The 19,947-nt window shown below is 35.7% G+C and overlaps 3 protein-coding genes across 5 annotated transcripts; all 3 read left to right on the top strand.

Annotated features, from left to right (window-relative positions):
• The first annotated feature begins 313 nt into the window (after positions 1 to 313).
• On the top strand, positions 314 to 2,112 carry LOC102582028 (uncharacterized GPI-anchored protein At3g06035). Its single transcript, XM_006361795.2, has 2 exons — positions 314 to 413; positions 1,473 to 2,112. The coding sequence occupies exons 1-2, from the start codon at positions 332 to 334 to the stop codon at positions 1,964 to 1,966; spliced, it is 576 nt and encodes a 191-aa protein (XP_006361857.2). The 5' UTR covers positions 314 to 331; the 3' UTR covers positions 1,967 to 2,112.
• An 868-nt stretch (positions 2,113 to 2,980) lies between these two features.
• On the top strand, positions 2,981 to 12,620 carry LOC102581263 (uncharacterized). Of its 2 annotated transcripts, none has more exons than XM_006361793.2 (10): positions 2,981 to 4,604; positions 5,260 to 5,485; positions 5,578 to 5,705; positions 5,791 to 5,859; positions 7,272 to 7,757; positions 7,868 to 7,936; positions 9,415 to 9,579; positions 10,442 to 10,658; positions 10,786 to 11,124; positions 11,909 to 12,620. In XM_006361793.2, the coding sequence occupies exons 1-10, from the start codon at positions 3,153 to 3,155 to the stop codon at positions 12,022 to 12,024; spliced, it is 3,267 nt and encodes a 1,088-aa protein (XP_006361855.1). In that variant the 5' UTR covers positions 2,981 to 3,152; the 3' UTR covers positions 12,025 to 12,620. The 2 variants fall into 2 exon arrangements, with proteins under 2 accessions (XP_006361855.1, XP_006361854.1); XM_006361792.2 differs by having other exon boundaries at positions 5,572 to 5,705.
• Positions 12,621 to 13,301: 681 nt separating this feature from the next.
• Positions 13,302 to 18,694, top strand: LOC102580921 (serine--tRNA ligase). Of its 2 annotated transcripts, none has more exons than XM_015315508.1 (10): positions 13,302 to 13,429; positions 13,535 to 13,672; positions 14,037 to 14,107; positions 14,958 to 15,119; positions 15,201 to 15,306; positions 15,813 to 16,006; positions 16,401 to 16,504; positions 16,586 to 16,769; positions 17,870 to 18,049; positions 18,168 to 18,694. In XM_015315508.1, the coding sequence occupies exons 2-10, from the start codon at positions 13,540 to 13,542 to the stop codon at positions 18,375 to 18,377; spliced, it is 1,344 nt and encodes a 447-aa protein (XP_015170994.1). In that variant the 5' UTR covers positions 13,302 to 13,429; positions 13,535 to 13,539; the 3' UTR covers positions 18,378 to 18,694. The 2 variants fall into 2 exon arrangements, with proteins under 2 accessions (XP_015170994.1, XP_006361853.1); XM_006361791.2 differs by having other exon boundaries at positions 13,520 to 13,672.
• Positions 18,695 to 19,947: the final 1,253 nt, after the last annotated feature.

Raw genomic sequence — 19,947 nt, 5'->3', positions numbered from 1 at the left:
CAGCTTCAGCTGATCATCTTTAACAATGTAGCAATTAAGTGGATTTTTTATATATATAAAAATAAGGTTGGAGTACTTTACAGGTGCCAATAAGAGGTATATTTAGATTGGTGTAAGAGGTTAACTTTATGCGTCACATGCTTTGCATGTCCGCAACGTGTTATTATCATGCAAATTTCCATACGGCGCGGCGCTCAATTTCTCTTGGGAGTTTGAGAAAACTAAGCTTATATCCGTTTAACTCTCCATAATCTACTACTCTACAGCAAGAAAGTCTCATATTCCAGTGGAAACAAATTTGATAAAGTGGTTTACTGATCAGAAACGTAAAATGGCGTCACTTCGAGTTTCTCCTGCTACTTTTTTACTTCTGCTTGCACCGCTCCTTATCTTGGCTACGGTGAACTGCGATGGTGCACTCTCTCTCTCTTTTACTTTTTTTCTTAATCCTTTCTTCATTAATTCATTGTATATATTAGCAGCTTCTTTCCATGGTTGTTACATTTCTAATCATAATCCGACAAACCAATTTTGAAATGAAGGGAGCATAATATATTGTGTTGTAATTTATTGTAGGATGAGATTATAAGAAAAGTAGGGGTATATATCTACGGGTAGAACTGTTATAAAAGGACAAATAGTACATATATATAAGGTAGAGTGGACAAAATACAATTATCAGATATTGAACAAAGAAAAACTGAGGATAAAAAGGGTAAGGATTTGATCATTACCAAATCGATTGTTGGATAAAATGGGGATTTTTTTTCTGTTACACAATAATAGATGTAACGATACAATATAATAAAATCGAATCTAAATTTAAGTAACAACCAAAATAAACATAGTACACTTAGTACAGTAAGGATTTGAATTTGTTTTCACCAACAGTGTTATAAACTTTCAGCATATATAGTTAACCCTACTTGTTTTACTTATTACGTTGGAGTATAAGTTTCACTTATTATGAATATTACTTAAAAATTACCTCAAGCCGATATGATAGTGGTTTACAATATATTGTATATACTAGTACTACAGAGCAATATATACCAGTATAAAATTTACGAAAACCAATAAACTGCTTTTTGTAGATCTTTAATTACTACAGTTTCTAATAACTTGGATATGGAACCGGGTATAATATAAACAAATTTTGATTTTTGCCATGATTTTAGTGCCTGTTTAGTGTTGCCGCAATGGCACAATGCAGAAATTGATTTAATTATATATTATGAGATGTTTAGTCTAAGTAATGCGTAACGCGCATATTATCAAGAGATCTTTTAGTCTTTTAATTCGTCCTTGGCGATGTTCTCAGTATAATATATATAATATATATATATATATATATATGATCATCAAAAATCAATGTATAACAGCTAGAAAAAGGAAAAAGGTAAAAAATAAATAGTAAATCTGACTGATTATTTGTGTGAAGATTCCGTTAAAATATTGATATGTTATGGCAGATGAAGAAGGTCACGTCCTTTCCGGTATCAACAGTTACCGGCAATCCCACAACTTACCAGCCCTAACGAAGCAGGACAAGGCAGATTGTCTAGCGGATGAAATTGCAGATGAGTTGGAAAACCAACCATGCCCGAGTGGCGGCATTACTCCCGCTCCTGCATCTCAATTTGCTCAGTACCCCAAACTTTTAGACAAGTGCGACATTGACATTAACACAACAGCTGAAGGCGTTATCCTCCCTGTTTGCGTCCACAATCGTGTTGCGACCCTAGTGCTAACGAACTATACTCAGTCTCGGCATGCGGGGTACCTTAACAATTCTAAGTATACTGGAGCTGGAATTGGCACTGAGAAAGACTGGACTGTTGTTGTCTTGACCACGAATACTGTCGCTGGTAGCTTTACTAGTGGAGTTAATAGTAGTGTGTTTGGTACGAGTACTATTCATTATTATTTGATGTTTGTCTTGTTAGGTCTCTTCCTAGCTAGTTAATTATGTCCATTTATTGATGTAACTAGTATTTACGTTAGTCCTTAATTATCTGTATCGACTGTTCTACTGTACATGTATGTATTCCAAGTATCAGGGTAATTAAATTCACTTTTAAATAGTAAAATTGTGTAATGAATTGTCATGATAATTTTGAAAGTGCAACTGATTTTTTGAAATAAGTTTAAGGGGAAATTTATGTCTTTTTCCTTTGGATTATTACAAGTATGTATGACTACTATAAATTTGTTGAATTTAGGAAAAGAAGGGACCACATAGTGGAGTACAAGGGTGAATATTACGTCTAAATCGCACTAAAGGGGGGAACACATTGGAATTTTCAGCCGCTAATGCCGTTGTAATGGCATATGCAGTTGGACGATATAATTTCTTTAATTTGATGTTTGATATTTACATTTTTTAATTTAATGTTCGATATGTACATTGAATCGTTGTTAAATTCGGATGATATATATTTATTCACAGTTCATTAACCTTTTAAATCATCTCTTTCCAACTTAAAAGTAGTAAGAATATTACAAGAAAATCTTAATAGTGGTAATTAATTTATCCTGTTTCTTTTTTTGTTTCAGAGACTTAATTACTATGGACTTTTGGCTTAAAACTAAAATGAAAATAGACAAATAAATTGATATTGATAAACTTTTGCATTGCAAAGCTACTTTATGTAACTCACAACTAATTTTCCAATGATTTATAAAAATGAGAGAGATTAATTCTTTCCAACGAGATAAACATTTTTTTAATCAACGAAATATTTAAACTGAACATAAATAAGTAACATATCATCAAAAAATATAATAAGTGATTTTCTAACTCCATACTAATGTTTGTTTAATTTTTACAAAATAGAAATATGTCTATCTTTTTAAAAAAATCTTTCATAATTTTATATTTACAAATATTTGAAAAATAAGTTAGAAACTATTTAACAAGTGATTTTCTTGATCGGTTAATTGGTCACATTTTATTCATGAAATATAGTTTTATTAGTTATTGCCAAATAGTTTCGGTGTTGATAGGTAATTTTCTATTAAAAGTCGAGTAAGTAAAACTAGTCGGAGTTTGGGCGGTTGAGACCGCAAAATGGAACTCGACGGGATCGCCGCGGGAATAAAGTGACACAAAACCGCCGCGCAGCATCGCCGCTTTTTGGAGTCTGTCAACTATGGAGGATGACGATGATAGCTTTGGCGATTTCACCTTTGCATCTTTTTCCACCAATTCCCTGAATACCCAATTCACCCCACCCAAATCAATCACCCCCCCTGAAGATGATGAATGGGGTGATTTCGTCGAATACCCTAGTGGATCTGAGCCTTCCACTGCATCCTCCCTCACCCAATCGAAACCCTTCGACCCTTTTGGTTTCTCCACTAATACTGCTTCCGTTTCTGAATCTCCGTCCAAATCTGAACAAACCAAGAAGACAACTGGGTGGGTGAAACCTTCTGGAGCTCTTCCACTATCATTATTCGGTGAGGAAGAAAATGCTGAGGAGGAAGAGAAAGAAAAGCCTGCTAAAGAGGATACGAATACTAAAGTAAGAAACGGATCTAATGCTAATTTGGGTTATGGATTTGATTCAACTATTTCTAACTTATACAATCAGAAGTTGAAATCTGAAAATGGGTCACTTTCAAATTCCGATAATTTGGTAGGCCTGGATAGTGTTAATTCGAATTCCAAAATGTCTGCATTACAGTCGAATGGATTGGGGTTCGATCCGAATTTGGGTTCTCCCTGTGTTAGTAGAGTGCAGAGTTTGAACTACCTGGCGAGCTTGATTGGTGAAGATCAACAGATCAGGGCACAAAGTATGGGTCTTGTGTTGGATTCGAATAATTTTAGTTCTTCTGCTAATGTATCAAGTTCAATTTTTAATATGTCGAATCCAGATTTTGATATGTCCAAATCTACTCTGAGTGGATTGAATAGAACTTTGAGTGCAGATGCTGTAACAAGTTTGAATAATCATGGTCTGCAGATCAAGACTGGAAGTACTGGCCTTGTTTTCGAGTCAAATGCATTGAGTTCGTCAGCAAATTTTACAAGTTCAAGTTTTGGTGTGTGGAATCCGGATTTCCATATGTCCAAATCCAATCAGAATGGATTGAGTAGAACTTCGAGCCTGGATGTTATATCAAACTTGAATGATCAGGGTCAGAATGTGGGAATTGGTCTTAATTTAACTGGTGTAAGTTCTTCTTCAGCTGCCACCAGTTCAAGTGTGTGGAATGTGGATAGTAATAGGTCCAAATCCAATCAGACTGGATTGAACAGAGCACTGAGCCTGGATGCTCTAACAAACTTGAATGATCAGGCTCAGCAGATCAAGACTGAAAATAGTGGGCTTGTTCCCAATTCAAATGGTTCTAGTTCTTCTGCAAATGCATCAAGTTCAACTTTTGGTGGATGGAATTTTGATTTTGGAGGATTTGGATCCGCTGTTGAAATGTCAAATTCTAGTTCCGATGTTGGTGGGTTGAATTCAAACATCAATGCCGTTAGCTCAAGTGCAGATTTGGATGATTCTCACAACAACAATGATGACGATGAGGATGGATGGGAGTTCAAGGATGCTTACTCAATTTCTAAAGTTGGAGATTATAATAGTAAGGTAAAGCTTGACAGTTCTAAGATCAATACTAGTTATGGTGTGCACTAGTGCAATAAAATAAAGTTATGTTGTGTACTAGTGTAAAACCTTCTCTGCACTACTTTTAAGCTCATATTGTGACATGTGATATTGGAGTCCTCTGCATCAATTTTGACTGTAGGACGGGAATTCCACGGGTTATTGTTTATTTTCAGGTTTCCCATTCTTCAATTGCTGCACAGCAAGATGTATTTTTTTTGGTGGTCAGTTCAGTTACAGAACTGCTTGCTATGCCTTATACTGTTCAAGTGTTACTTTTTTGGTAATTATTTTGTCTATTCACAATTCATGCAATATTGTTGTTTTGGTTACTCTTTTTTGTCGACACTAGGGCATGACTCGGTCAGGAGCCCCCCCTCTGATTAGAGATTGTATTGGGGAATTGGGGAAAGACAACTCCTTACGTACCTTTAAAGACACATTATTTAGTGTTTGGATGAAATGTGATCGAATTGAGTAGAGTGGACATAGAGGATTCCTAATCTAGTTTGAGACTGAGGAATAGCTGATTGATTTCTTGGTTGGTTGCCTTTTTTGTTCTTATTTAACTTATTTTGGCTAGTTTGTATGCATGAAGGTGTTTATGGTTCACTAATCTTGTTCCTTGTGTGTGAAGGCTACATCAGAGGCAAAAAAAGAGCATGAAAGTAATGCCTTCTCTTTCGATTTTCACAATGGATTGAATGGCTCAGTTGACTTGTTTGCAACATCAAACAGATCAGCAACATCTGATTCAGAGGCACATCATGCTGGTCACATGCAAGCATATTCCTCTGGGTTCGGCAATAGTTCTTTGGATTTATTCACCATGTCAAGTCAACCAATTGATCTATTCGCGACATGTAATGGAATTTCTGCTGTTCACCTGACAATATATTTGGATTTGATTCTGAACCATTTATGGCATCTAAACCTGTGTATATTTCAGCATCAGATGGTAGACATGAGCAAAAAGAGAGAAATGGTGCACTGGACCCTCATCCAGTTGTTGGGAGCGCTGAATCCGATGAGGATTTTGGGGAATTTACAACGGCATCTTCAGATTCTGGATTGAAATTAGAGGTAATTTCATATTGATCTATTTCTGATTAGATGCTATTACTGGAGTTCTCCCTTTACAGGCCATTCTTCTAATCTTTTTGTGCAGGAAGAATGGAATGTGGGTGATGTTGCTCATTCTGAACTCCAAGCTTCCGAATCTGATGATAAAGACCAGGTAAACGGTTGATTTAATGGTACTTCCCCTGGTTAAGAAACTACCATCTTTTTGTTGGAAAAAAATTAATCCCTTCTCTCGCTTTTTCCTCCTTTATTTTCATATATTTTGTTAAGTTTAGTTAGCAATCTAGATTTTGTTGGAGATAGTCTGTGTGTAGTATTTACTTGTTTCTTTTGGCTCTTCTTCCCATATTTTTCTTTTTTTCGTTTTGCTTAATATTTGGACATTTTTAGAGATAAGTCTTCGTTCAGCAGTTAGGATATTCCTTTTGCATTTTCTTCTCTTTTTTGTTCCTTTTTTTTTTTTTTTTCTTTTTCAAAATAGGTTAACAATTTGGACCTTGTTATAATTTGTTCCTTCTGCGTTACATTCTGGTCATGGTGAATTCTTTGCCCCTGTCAATTATAGTATTTCTGTTTTACGTGTAATGTATAAGTAATGTGCTGAAATTTGATATGTAAGACCCAATCGCCCTTGTCTTTTTCATGCCTACAACCATGGTGCCTGCCTGTATCTCTGGTAAATTTCTCCCTTCCTTGTTCCATTGATGCTGGATTTGTGCAGGGTATTCTTTTTCTAGATTATTTGGCCATTTGGAGCTTTGAATTCCTTTAGAAAAGAACGATGTTTCCTTGCATACATTAATAATAAATCTCTAAGCTTTCTACTCTTGGTGGGATGTGCGGATGTGTGAGTTGGTATAATGGTTGGCCTATTCTACACTCATAGGCTGTGACTTAGTGGTCAATGAAGTGGGTTGAGAACCATGAGGTCTAAGGTTCTAATCTCAGCAGAGACAAAATGTGTAATTGTTGGGCTATTCTACACCCAAAAGGGTGTGGCCTAGTGGTTGATGAAGTGGATTGAGAACCATGAGGTCTAAGGTTCTAATCTCAGCAGAGACAAAATGTGTAATTGTTGGGCTATTCTACACCCAAAAGGGTGTGGCCTAGTGGTTGATGAAGTGGATTGAGAACCATGAGGTCTCAGATTCAATTCCAGCCGAGACAAAAGCACTAGGTGATTTCTTCCTATCTGTCCTAGCCTTGGTGGACAGACCTGTTGGTGGTGGGAGGTGGCACCTGTGAATTCAATCGAGGTGCGCATAAGCTGGTCTGGACATCACAGTTGTAAAAAAATTGGTTGGGCAATTCTTCTACTTTTTAATTTTTTTAATGAGTGTTAGGTTATTTTTATAGGTAGGAACTCATAATTAAATGAGATACATGTATAGTAACTACCATATTTAGTGTCTTTATCTTTCATGAATTGATAAGCTTAGATTAGAGAACTGCATCATCTACCAAGATTGGTAGAGCTTTTCTTCTTTATGTTTTGAACTTCGGAAGTCTAGATTTTAGGCAATTTATTTCCAGCCTTTCCTTACCTTTTCTTGATTTACTATCCAGGTGAAGGAGTCAAAGTTAGAGAATCATAAAGGGGCTCTTCCCCTATCTATATTTGGGGATGAAGAGCTGGAGATTGATGAGTCTTCTAATACTGAAGATATTATTGTCCCCCATAATGCATCTTATTCGAAGAATGATAGAAGTCCAGATTCAAACATTTCCATTAATGATCTTATTTCAAATTTATATAGCAAAGCTGAACAGACCTCACCTGTTCAAGTACCAAATAGTAGTAGTTTTAATCCACAAGATTCAGTCTCAAATTCAAATTTGTTGAATGGTGACGATGACCTGGATGATGGTGAATGGGAATTTAAGGACGGCTCTCCTCAAATGAGAATATATAATGACATTTCTCTTCTTACTTCTGAGGATCCACCACAGAGAAGCTTTTCCAATCTCAATCTGGATAATTATTTGGATTTGTACTCTAAATTAAGGAATAAGTTGTGCTTTCATGCTAAGTGCCATCTCGATGACCTTAAGGTCTGTGTGGTTGCTTAATATTTTTTTAATTTTCATCTGTAGTTTCACAGACAGAGAACCAGCTGAATTTGTGTACTGGTGCTTTAACTTGTTTATATTCTATCCTCCAGGGAGTTCGAAGCATTGATGGACTTCCAGTGGAGGAAGCAAAAATTTCGACTCTTAATAAGGAAATTGAGGTTTGTATTCTTATATTTGTGTCCATATGTTACTGAATATAATGAACATTTGTTCATGGTTTTTTGCGCCCCTTCCAATTTGTGAGCTGATCAATGTTTGAGAAGTGTAGAAGTCTTACCGCCAATGCTCTAGGATTTAACAAGGTTTTGGGAAAATGTAGAACATGTTACTACTATGGAACTTCGTATAATTAGCGGAGAAAGTTGTCTGATGATGAATTCTAGAATTTATATGCAATATACTTTCTCCCAAAAAAAAAATTCCCTCTCAAAAAAGAATTTATATGCAATATACATTGTATTTTTTTTAGATTTAATGGTACCTTAATGGAACTGACATACACAATCCCTATATATTTTATCAAACTATTAGTAGTTGCCTTCCATTTAGCTAAGCCGAGGCTACTGTTTTCCGTAATTTATTAAATACTCTTTTGCCTTGTTTACCATTGATGTTTTTCAGTTGGTGGAGAAAAGACATAGTAAATGATAATTAGTCATATTATGGTGTAGAATATAGTACTAGAGCCTAGGTATTCAATCTTGGAAAGAGGACATTTGTTTAGTACAGGCCCAAAGTGAAAGCATGCATCCAACTTGAAATAAAGAGTGTTTTCTGCTCTCCTAACTTCTCTCCCTCTTTAAGTTCTTTTCATTCATTCTCTGCTTTATTGAGCTCTCAACTTTATGCTCAAGGAGTTGAAAAAGGTGCTTTTCAATAATTCCACTAGACCTGGTAATGGAAATCCTGTAAAAAGGGAGTGCTATTCAACTCAGGGAACTCAATGATGGGACTTCTGGGCTCTGGCTACTGATACTGCTTGTAGAGCTGTTCAGTTTCCAAGAAATTATTGTAGGTTCAGGTCCTTCAGAAATTGTTTTCACCACCATCACATGTTTTCATGTGCCTCCTTGATTAACTAGGTTTCAGTGGCTCTCTATTACTAATAGTTTTGAAATAAAATATGTCCATAGGTGTGAATGTGCCGTTCTCAACTTCTTCTTTTTTTTGAAATTGGTAACTTTGTCTATTCCTCAAAAGTTAGTACTAAAATTGTACTGGTCAGTATTTACAACATGTACTTCAAATCCTACTATCTTTTACTAAATTGAGTCTAGTACATCAATTATGGAGATAGTATCATTTGAGTATATAATTGATTACACCAAACATAGTAGCATAAGACAATTTAGTTTGACTTTTTGTATACTATTCTCAATACTATCAAAAGCTCTAGAGTTCCTTTCCTTCCATATTGCACACCATATACTAGCTGGGACAATTCTCCATCTGTCTCTATTCTTGGATTGCTTTCCTGATTCCTCCCAACTCTGAATTGCTTCTGTGATCTTGACAGGCATGGTTCCATGACATACCCTTAAGATTCAGGAATAACCTCCTTATTTCCTCAATATGATGTGCGAAAAGATCTTTCTCCGTTTGACGTTATGTGTGATTTTTCTTTTTCCTTTTATAGGAGGCTTGCAAGGATTTTGACCAGGATAATGAAATGTGCAAAGGTGACCACTTGGAAGGACACTTATCTCACAATGTTTGTATGAGTGCATTTGTTGAGATTTTGCAGGAATCAAAATTTCAAGTACTTGAATCAGAGTACCACTTATCGAGGAGACTATCATTGGTTTGTCATTTTCTCTATTTCATTATGCTTAGAGAGAATCTTTTTGTTTGATCGCCTTCTCCCCCCCCCCCCCAAAGAAAAGTCAACTTTCTAACTGCTATAAGTTACTAATCAATTAAGTAATTGTGACGGTACTTATTTCTCCCTTCATCCCCTTTTATGTGATAGTATTTGACTGAGAATGGAGTTCAAGAAATTTGTGGTATAAAACAATCTCTAGACATTTATGTGGTGGTAAATCATCTCACTAAAGGTAAACTGGAAAGTCTAAAGTTAAATTATTTCTAAATATAGAAATGTGTCATTCTTTTTGGGGCTGACTAAAAAAGCAATGGGACAGTGGGAGTTATTTTAAAAAGAAGAAAGTCTTAATGTTTTCTAAATTACAAGCTTTTTAAATTAAATTTCTCTAGATATATTCAAAAAGTTTCCAAAAATAAAATACATTGAAACTTGTAATTTTATTGAAATGGTCTTCTTAACTTTTTGAATAAAAATTAGCAAGTGCTTATTAAGATATCATAAACTTGGACTCTCAATTTAATCACATTTTGAACTTGGAAAGTCTTTTCCATTGCCGGTGAGAAAAAAAGTAAGAGTTGTCTTGAGCTTGGGCTCAATTGCATTGTAACAAAGCTTTGACTCGGCAGCTATGCTCAATTGAGGAAATAATTTATGGCTCATTTCGGGTTTGCATTTCAAATCAATACAACTTTTTTAAAATCAAATCCACTAATCAAAGAAAAATGTTTTGTATAAAATCCGACAATCTTAAGCATCCTTTTGGATGTTATGCTTGTATATTCATGTGTACAAATAAGCTTTGGTTTATTGTACTTACATGTGATTTTCTGGTAAATAGGTGGAAAATGATTTGGAAACAACAGTGGATCTTATAAGACATGCTACAATGATGCTAAAAATTTTGAGATCAGGATCTTTGGAGGAGCAAGCAATGTATGTTTCAGTATGGTATAAAATGATCTCTGCTTGTGCACAAGAGTTGCAACATGGCTCCTGTATCTGGAAGAAGATATTGGAAATGAATGCTCAGAGTCATATGTTATCTCACCCCAGAGGTACATTATCTGTATCTTGTACATGGCCCCTGGAAAAATGGTGCAATGAAATTCTTATATTCCCTAAGTAGGGATGATTACATTTCTTAGTTCCAGTGTCTTATTGCAATCAATATGATAAATGCAGGAAGGGCATTCATCCGGGCCTTGGGTGAGATTTATAGGGTTACTGTAGTGCTTGAAGCATCTGTGAAACTATGCAAACCCTGGACTTGGTTGGATTCTGCTCAGTGTGAAATTATTCATTCTATGCTAGATGAATGTCACACTATCTGGTCCTCTTTGGGTCTTGGAGAAGCTCTGTCGAGTATGTTAGATTCTACTTCTGGAGATGGGAGTTCTGTTGCTTCATTGCTGGACTCTATCAAGTTAATTCATGGTCTTGATGGACTTACCCTTCAAAAACATCTCTATGCTCAGAAAGAAGTGTGTAGGCTATCCCTCCTAACTTTGGAAGTATTGCCAGGTACAAAAATTCTACGAGTTCATAATTTTCGAAGTGAAGAATCATTGCGCTTCTTACCATTCTTTTGACAAGGCCATGTTAGTATCAGGAGCCACAGAAATGATGTGAGTAGTAGTCATGACAACATAATGGTTAGTTGGAGATGCATAACAGGATCTTGAAACTTAAAAAGGGATTTTATTGAAAAAATGAAGAGCGAATCATAGCAAGTGGTGCATTTGGAAGTGCATTCTGTAGTGCTTTACCCATGGAATCTATGGTTTAGAGGCATAGCTAGATTGGTGTATATTTCCTCTATTTAATTGGTAGAGATATGAATCCTGAAAGAATATTTTTGCTGACTTTTTGGCCTCCCTGCAATTATAAGGGAACCACAGTTTTTCCCCTTCTTTGAATTGCAATTTGCAAATTCTTCCCAAGTTAGTTAAAAGAGTGGAACTGGGAAAAAATATTTTGCGTACAATTTGGCACCTCCCTGGTATATAATAAGATCTTACTTATCAGAAGAACAAACAGATAAACAAATCATGGAAGAAACAATTTTTGGGAAATCTCTCGAACCAATAAAGTGAGCATCTGATTGAAGAATTAGGTGTAGGGTCCTAGGCTGAAACTTGCACAAGACTTGTTGCTAATTGTTCTTTTATTGTTACTTTGTTGTGAAACGTATTGATCTGCTTGGTTGTGTTAATTCCTTGGGAATCAACCTCCACTCACTGTGTAGTACTTTTTGAGAGTTTGCTAATTTCACTTTACATTATTACCCTTGCAATGCCAAAATCAGGTATGGAACTTATTGACTGGAATGGAGAGCATTATCTCCTCACTCTTGCAAATCTGTGGGCAAATCTTATAAGCAGTGACCCTCCTGAGTTGCCACAATTAATCATTGGATGGTGAGAAATATCAAAGGTTGGTATCATATTTGCAAAGTGTCAAATCTGAGATTAAGTACCTTGGATTAGCACCACGTCAACTGGAGATTGCTATGCAGAGGCTGATGTGAAGAATATAGGCTGCTGCTCTCCAGGGCTCTGGCCTTTGGCTTATTTGGAAGAGTTTTGTTCGCACAGAAGTATACTTTGCGACAAAAAGTTGCAGATCTGAACATCAAGATACTGATTGCAGAGACACGGCTTGAGGTTCTTTATAGACGGAAGTAGAGAGATGGTGTGAGATACAAATTACTTGATTTTTGTTTGGCAGTCTTCTCTTGAAAGATATGTAGTAAAGCATGTCAGTCATCGTTCCCAATTCTTCCTTTCTTTTCCCTCGAATAGGGGGAGGGAGAAGGTATGTGAACAGGTCACATTGTACTATTAAGTTGCTTGTGTATAAGTTGTATGCATTGGTGAAATCTTATGCTACATCCATAAAGATAGAAGTAGGGTTGTCAGGAAACAGAAGAGAGATTGTCGATTCTTTGTAGTGCCTATCTTGTTAATTTCTTATCTTCAATGGTTAATCGAGAAGTGTACAATGTTTAAATATTGTTACTTGAAATTCACCTCATTTGCACGTCTCCAAATCTACTGAATATAATCTAAGTTCAATTATTACTTGACTAAATAAAGTAGAGCCATACTGTGTGTACATATAAATTGACATACAAAAGTAACATGTATATAATATCTCATAGTCAATTCATTAATAACTTGCCTGCGAGTAAAATTTGTTATGGATATTAGTGAAACCAGCGTCTAATTGAGGATGGAAAAGAAGAAGCATGGAGTCAAAGGGGTAGTTTCGTTTGTTTGGTGGACAAGCATATATAAATTATAATTTGGGACAAAAATTTAGTATCATCATATTTCTCCTGGAATAAGTTATATCAGGATTAGTAATCAGTATAGGAATAATCCCGGTCAGATGATGGACTAATAGTATAGGAATGAGTTAGCGATTGCATGATAAAACAATGAAGATGATAAAATTATGTCGATGTCTTTCAAATCTTTTCTATTAATAGTATCATCGATTTTTTAGAAATTATGTAATGAATATTAATCTTAAGATAAGAAATCAAATGGTCAATAAATAATATTTACTACCACAATATCTATTCTCAATATAATTAAATCTCAACTCAACACACCTTATGGTGGTTAGGTTTAGGACTGAAAGTACACTATTTCATCAAATATTATGGATTATTAAAGTTACAGGGTCAATATGATGGGACTATTTTAGGGTTTTTTTTTTTTCTAAAAACGTTTGTACATACTGTTGTTTGGATACTGGCTTGGAAGGTAAACACATAAACCCTGCGCCGCCGCCGCCTTCGACTTCGACTAGCACATCTCCGGTAATTCTGGGTTCATCTCCATTTTCAACTTCAATTTTGTTATAAACATCGATTTTGTTTTCCTTGCCAATTGATTTAGTTTTGTTTCAGTTGTGTAAGTTTCAGAGAAGATGTTGGACATAAATCTGTTCAGAGAAGACAAGGGACACAATCCCGAAATCATTCGTGAATCTCAGCGTCGTCGGTTTGCTGATGTCGATCTTGTCGATCAGGTCATCCAACTTGACAAAGAATGGCGTCAGCGTAAGTCATCTCTATCTTCTTCAATTTACATATCACAGTAAAATTTCGGTGAATAATCTCTATCTTGTGTGCCATTCTGCTTCTTAATGTGTGATGAAAATATATACTAAAGATTAATAACAATATTAGCAAATAGGATAATGTTTAATAGTTTTGATAGGTCAACTTTAATTGTTTTTAGGCTTTTGTTGGTTGTGGAGAACTCTCCTCTGTAAATATGGATTCAGCACTGGCCTACTACTTTCAATAGCAATGTTGCTTTGATGAAGTTTTTTAGTGTTAAAGATTGATAATGAATTAGTGTCTAAATGTCAGTGGAGGAAATTAAAGGTTGTGATTTAATGAAGCTTCGTGTATAATTCAGGCCAGTTTGAGGTTGATAACTTGCGGAAAGATTTCAACAAGATCAACAAAGAAGTTGCCAAGCTCAAAATTGTGAGTGTTCTATTTAGTTGTTGAATTCATCTGTCATTTTCTTCTTGTCAATTGTTCTTTTTACATCGTTTGATATCTTGCAATAAGAGCTCATAATTCAGCACATCGACCAGCCTGATTCATGCCTATTCGGCATCGTTATGATTACAGTATACCACATCATTTATTTTGGACCTAATTGAAAGGAGAACCTAAGAAGTTGTTCAATTTCAAGTGTAAATATGCATTGCAATGTACCGGTTAGGCAACTGGCAAGTCTGAAAGCTGTAGAAGATTAGATGGTAGAATAATATTTATTACCTACGTCTCTCTAATGTTTATATGTCATTGATGACCCTAAATTCCAGTTCCAATGTTAGGTTTGGTCCTTCTCTATTGTTATAGTCTGAAAGTAAAAGCCAATGTTTGAACCTTATTTCTTGTTATGAAAAGAATTATGGAGGGTAAAAGCTTTGTTTCTGTACTGAAAAAGAAAGATTCTTTTTTGATTCCATAGTCAGAAGCAGAAGTGTTTTCCTTCTTTTGACAAAGAGACTGTCCCTCATGCTGGTGAGGAATGATGGATTATAAGAGATAATATTACAATGATCTTCATGTTGTTAAGACTATTTTTATGCTGGCTATCAACCTACCACGATTATCCTCCTTTATTAGAACTTATGGCTCTACGAAACTCAAATAGGTCGAATGCTATTATTGGAATATTTTAGTTCTTGATTCTTGAGCAACTAAAGTTAATTCTACCTATTTCATTGGCTACTGACTTTGTTTTCTTTTTAATATTACCAAGCATGTATGTTTTTCTTAAGTTCAATGTTGGTGTTGATACTGTTATTTTCCTTTGATAAAGTCTGGTGAGGATGCAAGTCAAAAAATTAAGGACACTGCAGAGAACAAGCAACTAACTGCAAAGAAAGAGGCAGAAGTACAAGAGGCTCGAGCCGCTTTATATTCAAAGCTGGAAATCATTGGTAACCTTGTACATGATTCAGTACCAGTTAGTAATGATGAGGTATGTGGATTTTGTTGCTTTTTTAGTGACATATGCAAGTTAAAATAAGAACTTCTCTTTTAACCAAAGATTATTTTGTAGGCAAATAATGCTGTAGTTCGAACATGGGGAGAGAGGCGGACTGAGAAGGGTCTTAAAAACCATGTTGATCTCGTGGAAGCTCTTGGAATTGCAGACATAACCAAGGGTAAGGGCTATATTGAGCTATGGGATTAGACATCTTGCATTTATTAAGTGCGCTTGCTTTAAAAACACCATATGAGAGTTTTTCATGTGGGTATTAGAAAACAGGACATCTTGCTTTAAAAACACCATATGAGAGTTTTTCATGTATTAAATATCAAATAAACTTATATAGAAGCCCATGGTTGTCTGCTTATTTAAAGCATGGTGCTTACTGCTGAGCTGCTCTGCCTTCTCTCTCTCTCTCTCTCTCTCTCCCTCTCTCTCTCAGACTGGCCTTTTTTTTGGCATTTACCCATTCTATGCTTGCTTTGTTCACAGTTATTTGGTCATATGTTGTATTCTGGAGTTGTTTTTCCATCCGTTATTTTTTATCTGTCAACCCGCTATATTCAGGATAAATTGTTCCTCTTACCCTTTTCCTTCCTGAAAATTTTGTTGTTCAATTTGTATTCTTTTGTTCACTGGTATATGACTTGCAAGTTAATGCAAAGTATTTAAAATATATAGGTGCAAATGTTGCTGGAGGAAGAGGTTACTATCTGAAAGGGGATGGTGTACGTCTTAACCAAGCATTAATTAATTTTGCTCTTGATTTCCTGGAGAAGAGGAAATATACGCCATTGCAGACTCCGTTCTTCATGAGGAAAGATATCATGGCAAAGTGTGCTCAGTTAGCTCAGTTTGATGAAGAACTCTACAAGGTAATCTCCCGTATGTTTTGGTACATGGTGCTGAATGGAGTTAATAGAGACTCATAGTGCAGCCCATTCCATGAATTAGTTACTGTAACTGCAACAAAAGTCCTTTTGAAAACAATGTCGGTTTATTTTGGAGGATCCTTTTGAGTTGTGTCAGAATGAAAAATCACCAATATACTGTTCATTAGTGACAGTAACTCTGCATTTTTTTTAAAGAAAAGGATATTTCATTTATTGGACAAGAAAGTCCCTGAAATATGTACATCAGAATAGAATTTCCCTATCCCTGATTTAAGGTTTACATTAACTCTACATTCTTAGCGTTATTTGCTTTCCTGTTTGAAATTATTGATGGCTTGGTGGTGAGACATACCTCAATTATCTTTTATTTTGATAGGTCACTGGTGAAGGAGATGACAAATATCTGATTGCCACTGCTGAACAACCTCTGTGTGCTTATCATTTGGATGACTGGATTCATCCTTCACAGCTTCCGTTAAGGTATTGTAACTCAACCTGGCACCAACAGTGTCCTCTATTGCCAGTTGGCTTTTATGGACTAACATCCATGCCATTCACCAGGTATGCTGGATACTCGTCATGCTTCCGCAAGGAAGCTGGTTCACATGGCCGCGACACACTTGGAATTTTTAGAGTCCATCAGTTTGAGAAAGTGGAACAGTTTTGTTTAACCAGTCCAAATGGCAATGACTCGTGGGACATGCATGAAGAGATGATTAAGAACTCAGAGGAATTCTTTCAGCAGGTACGTCTGATTTTCTCTTCCTTTTTCTGGGATATTGCTTCTGTTAGAAGAAGTATCTTTAAATCTGCTTAAGAAATATTGATAGGACAAAGGTCTATTTATATTTCTAACTCAATGAGTCACCAAAGTCCCTCAATTATTTACTGGGTAGGAACGTGACAAATTGTTACTCGGTCGCTGCAGCACTACCTTCCATAATTATGCTACACCCCTTCAGACTAAATTACACCAATTTGTATATAGCAGGTACTCATTGGAATCAGAATGTCACTTTGTCTGGGTTTGCACCTCCTGAACACACCGATGCAAAACCATCAGGAGTTATTTTCTTGAAATAATCTTTCTTTTGTCCAATATCCCGTATTCAGATATATATGCAATTAGCTACTTTTGAAATCAAAGTTGTTTGTTTAAGCAACTCATTCTGTTAAATCCTGCAATTTTGTGCTTTAAGATATAGTGGTAATGAATAATTGAATTGCTACAAATTGATTGGCCATTTGTAGAATGAAGTTCTTTTGAAAATAGTCCCGGAAACTGTTTTGCTTTATAGTTTTTATTAGTCAGGACCTGCTTGTGCACAACTGACTAATCCTACCAGGTCCGATCTCCCAGTAGCACATGTATAGGGTGAATTCGCACGTCAAGCTTTTAGGTAGAAGGTAAGAATTAACCTTTTGTTGCCTTAAGGATTGGTTCCTAAGGTTGCTATTCCAACTCTTTGATCCATAGGGCCACCTCTTTAAGGGCTTTGATCTAGTGGGAAGACTGCAACTTGTGATGTGTGGGTTAGGTGCAAGTAACAGATTCAAGACTTGCCGCAGACAAAAACCTAGTATTTAAGTTGAGAAGGTTATAGAAGGGTGGGCCTGTTATCCACTGAGTTTCGAACCATCCCCTTGGTGTTTCTCGGTTTTTAAAAAAAGATTATTAATGGACCACTATCTGATTAAAATAAGCCCAGTCTGAAATGACTTTGCAGCTCAGGAATGGATTCTGGTTCACTGTGTCAAGTATTAGCCATTTACTATTGTTTAGTCATATTATTTATCATTAGGCTGATTTCAAGGAAATCTAAACATCGCTTTTCTTTTTCACAGCTAAACATTCCTTACCAAATTGTGGCTATTGTTTCTGGCGCACTGAATGATGCAGCAGCAAAGAAGTATGATCTGGAAGGGTGGTACCCTGCATCATCAGCTTATAGAGAGCTTGTGTCCTGCTCAAACTGCACAGACTATCAGTCGAGGAAATTGGAAATTCGGTTTGGACAGAAGAAGGTATTTCACTAGTATATATTCAGAGTGTTATCGAACAGTGCAAGTCAACTTTAGTTTCCAATGTTTATATTTTGTTTCACACAAATTTGAACTACTTTGACATTTATTGTTTCCTTAGGGTAATGAGCAAGCGAAGCAGTATGTGCATTTATTGAACTCCACCCTTACAGCGACAGAGAGGACTATGTGCTGTATACTTGAGAACAACCAGAGGGAGGATGGAGTTGAAATTCCTGAGGTTCTACGACCATACATGGGTGGGAAGACATTCATGCCTTTCCAGGCCCCTCCAGCAAAAGAAGCTAAAGGAAAGAAGTCAAAGGCATGATAATCTATCCAATCTTATACACTTAAACTTCCATTGCGAAAAGAGCTAAATCATGTATTCTCTTGAACTTGGATTCTCCTTATAAGGAGTTCTGAGGAGGAACAAGGGAATGAAGGCAAGGACAGCTAGTTTTGAATTTGGAAGTGTAACAAACGAATTAGAAAACAGTTTATTTAAGTGGGTCATCGACTTAGAAAAGCAGATTGCTATCTCCCACTTGATGTCATTTTTGGTTTAAGTTGATAGATTGTTTTTTAACTCCTATTACTATATTGTCAGATGTTAATTGCATGATTATTTAAACCTTTTTGAACCTATATTTTGTTGTTATCCCTACTGTAGATGGAATTGTCACTAATGATTTCTGAATTGAGGGATTTTACAGTAATGGGCTGGTTAGTAATATGAGAAATCTCATGACTACATTACCATTATGGTGGAATGACAGTAGGTTGCCTGTCAAATCTCTGGTTCTACCAGTTTTCAGAGGGTAAATTGTTATACGCAAAAGGGAGCCTAAAGTTGAATATTAAAAATTAAATGAGAGGAAATTAAAGAAAACTCAACGTTGCTTTTTGAAGTAATTCAAAGTAGGACCTAATTAGTCCTTAATCCATGTGATAAAAGGGTCCTACAATGAGGTTAATTTTCAACGCGTGTGCATAATGTTATCTTTTTCTACAAGTTTATTAGTCACATCCCGATGAAAATCACAACTACAATTATTAGTCAAATTCATGAGGAAAAAGGCAATTATTTAATTCTCCTACTATTGAAGTCAATAATTAAAAGATGCTTTAGACGTATTCTCTAAGCTTCAAAGTCTTGTTCAATGTTCACCACTCTATACACTCCACAAATGACCCTACATGAATTACACAATAATATGAATTCTACTTGAGAAAAGGGAGAACATTCACATGAGTGGGAAATAGGTAAATGAAAGCAGGTTTCACAATTTAATTAACTAGTGAAAGAATAAAAAAAACTCATACTGAAATCTCAAGGGGTTTCCAGAGATGTTGATTACAAGAAAAGGCAGTAACTTCTCCTTAATTAAACTAAAAAAACAAAGGAACTCCTGAGTGTTTTGGCCATTATTATAAAAATGACAATGTTTCACAACCCCTTACAGAGCAATTCATGTTTCTATCTATCTATATATATATACAACTATATATTGTCTCTTCTTTAATTTACTCATCTATTGTGCAAGGGATCAGGAGATGAGGGCACTTCTCTATTGACATATGCAACAAAACCACCTTCATCATCTCCAATAATGTGGCTGATGCTCCTTGTAGTAGCTACAGGACTTTGTGCATTATCTTCCATATTAATGTTGTTGTTATCTTGCTCCATCAGGTACCCGCGACCTCCCAAAACATCTTGTTGTATCGTCACAAAGATCATTAATATAAGTACGATACTTGTTCTGGCAAGCATGGCCCTTTAATGAACTTCTTCTCACTGTCTCTCTTGCTTGATATATTTTGTATTGAGAAAAAAAATATGAAAGATATGGCTAATGAACCAAGTGAGAAAAGATTAAATGTTGTGAATGAGTATA

This window comes from Solanum tuberosum, unplaced genomic scaffold (genome assembly GCF_000226075.1).
Source record: "Solanum tuberosum cultivar DM 1-3 516 R44 unplaced genomic scaffold, SolTub_3.0 scf00363, whole genome shotgun sequence".
Taxonomy (NCBI): domain Eukaryota; kingdom Viridiplantae; phylum Streptophyta; class Magnoliopsida; order Solanales; family Solanaceae; genus Solanum; species Solanum tuberosum.
Note: the sequence above shows the minus strand (reverse complement) of the source record. Positions and strands in the feature narration are given on the sequence as shown.

Coding starts and splice junctions, on each gene's coding strand:
- LOC102582028 (XM_006361795.2), top strand. CDS start 332: ATGGCGTCACTTCGAGTTTCTCCTGCTACTTTTTTACTTCTGCTTGCA. Junction 414..1,472: donor GGCTACGGTGAACTGCGATG/GTGCACTCTCTC, acceptor ATGTTATGGCAG/ATGAAGAAGGTCACGTCCTT.
- LOC102581263 (XM_006361792.2), top strand. CDS start 3,153: ATGGAGGATGACGATGATAGCTTTGGCGATTTCACCTTTGCATCTTTT. Junction 5,486..5,571: donor AATTGATCTATTCGCGACAT/GTAATGGAATTT, acceptor TGTATATTTCAG/CATCAGATGGTAGACATGAG. Junction 5,706..5,790: donor ATTCTGGATTGAAATTAGAG/GTAATTTCATAT, acceptor CTTTTTGTGCAG/GAAGAATGGAATGTGGGTGA.
- LOC102580921 (XM_015315508.1), top strand. CDS start 13,540: ATGTTGGACATAAATCTGTTCAGAGAAGACAAGGGACACAATCCCGAA. Junction 15,120..15,200: donor TACCAGTTAGTAATGATGAG/GTATGTGGATTT, acceptor ATTATTTTGTAG/GCAAATAATGCTGTAGTTCG. Junction 16,505..16,585: donor CCTTCACAGCTTCCGTTAAG/GTATTGTAACTC, acceptor GCCATTCACCAG/GTATGCTGGATACTCGTCAT.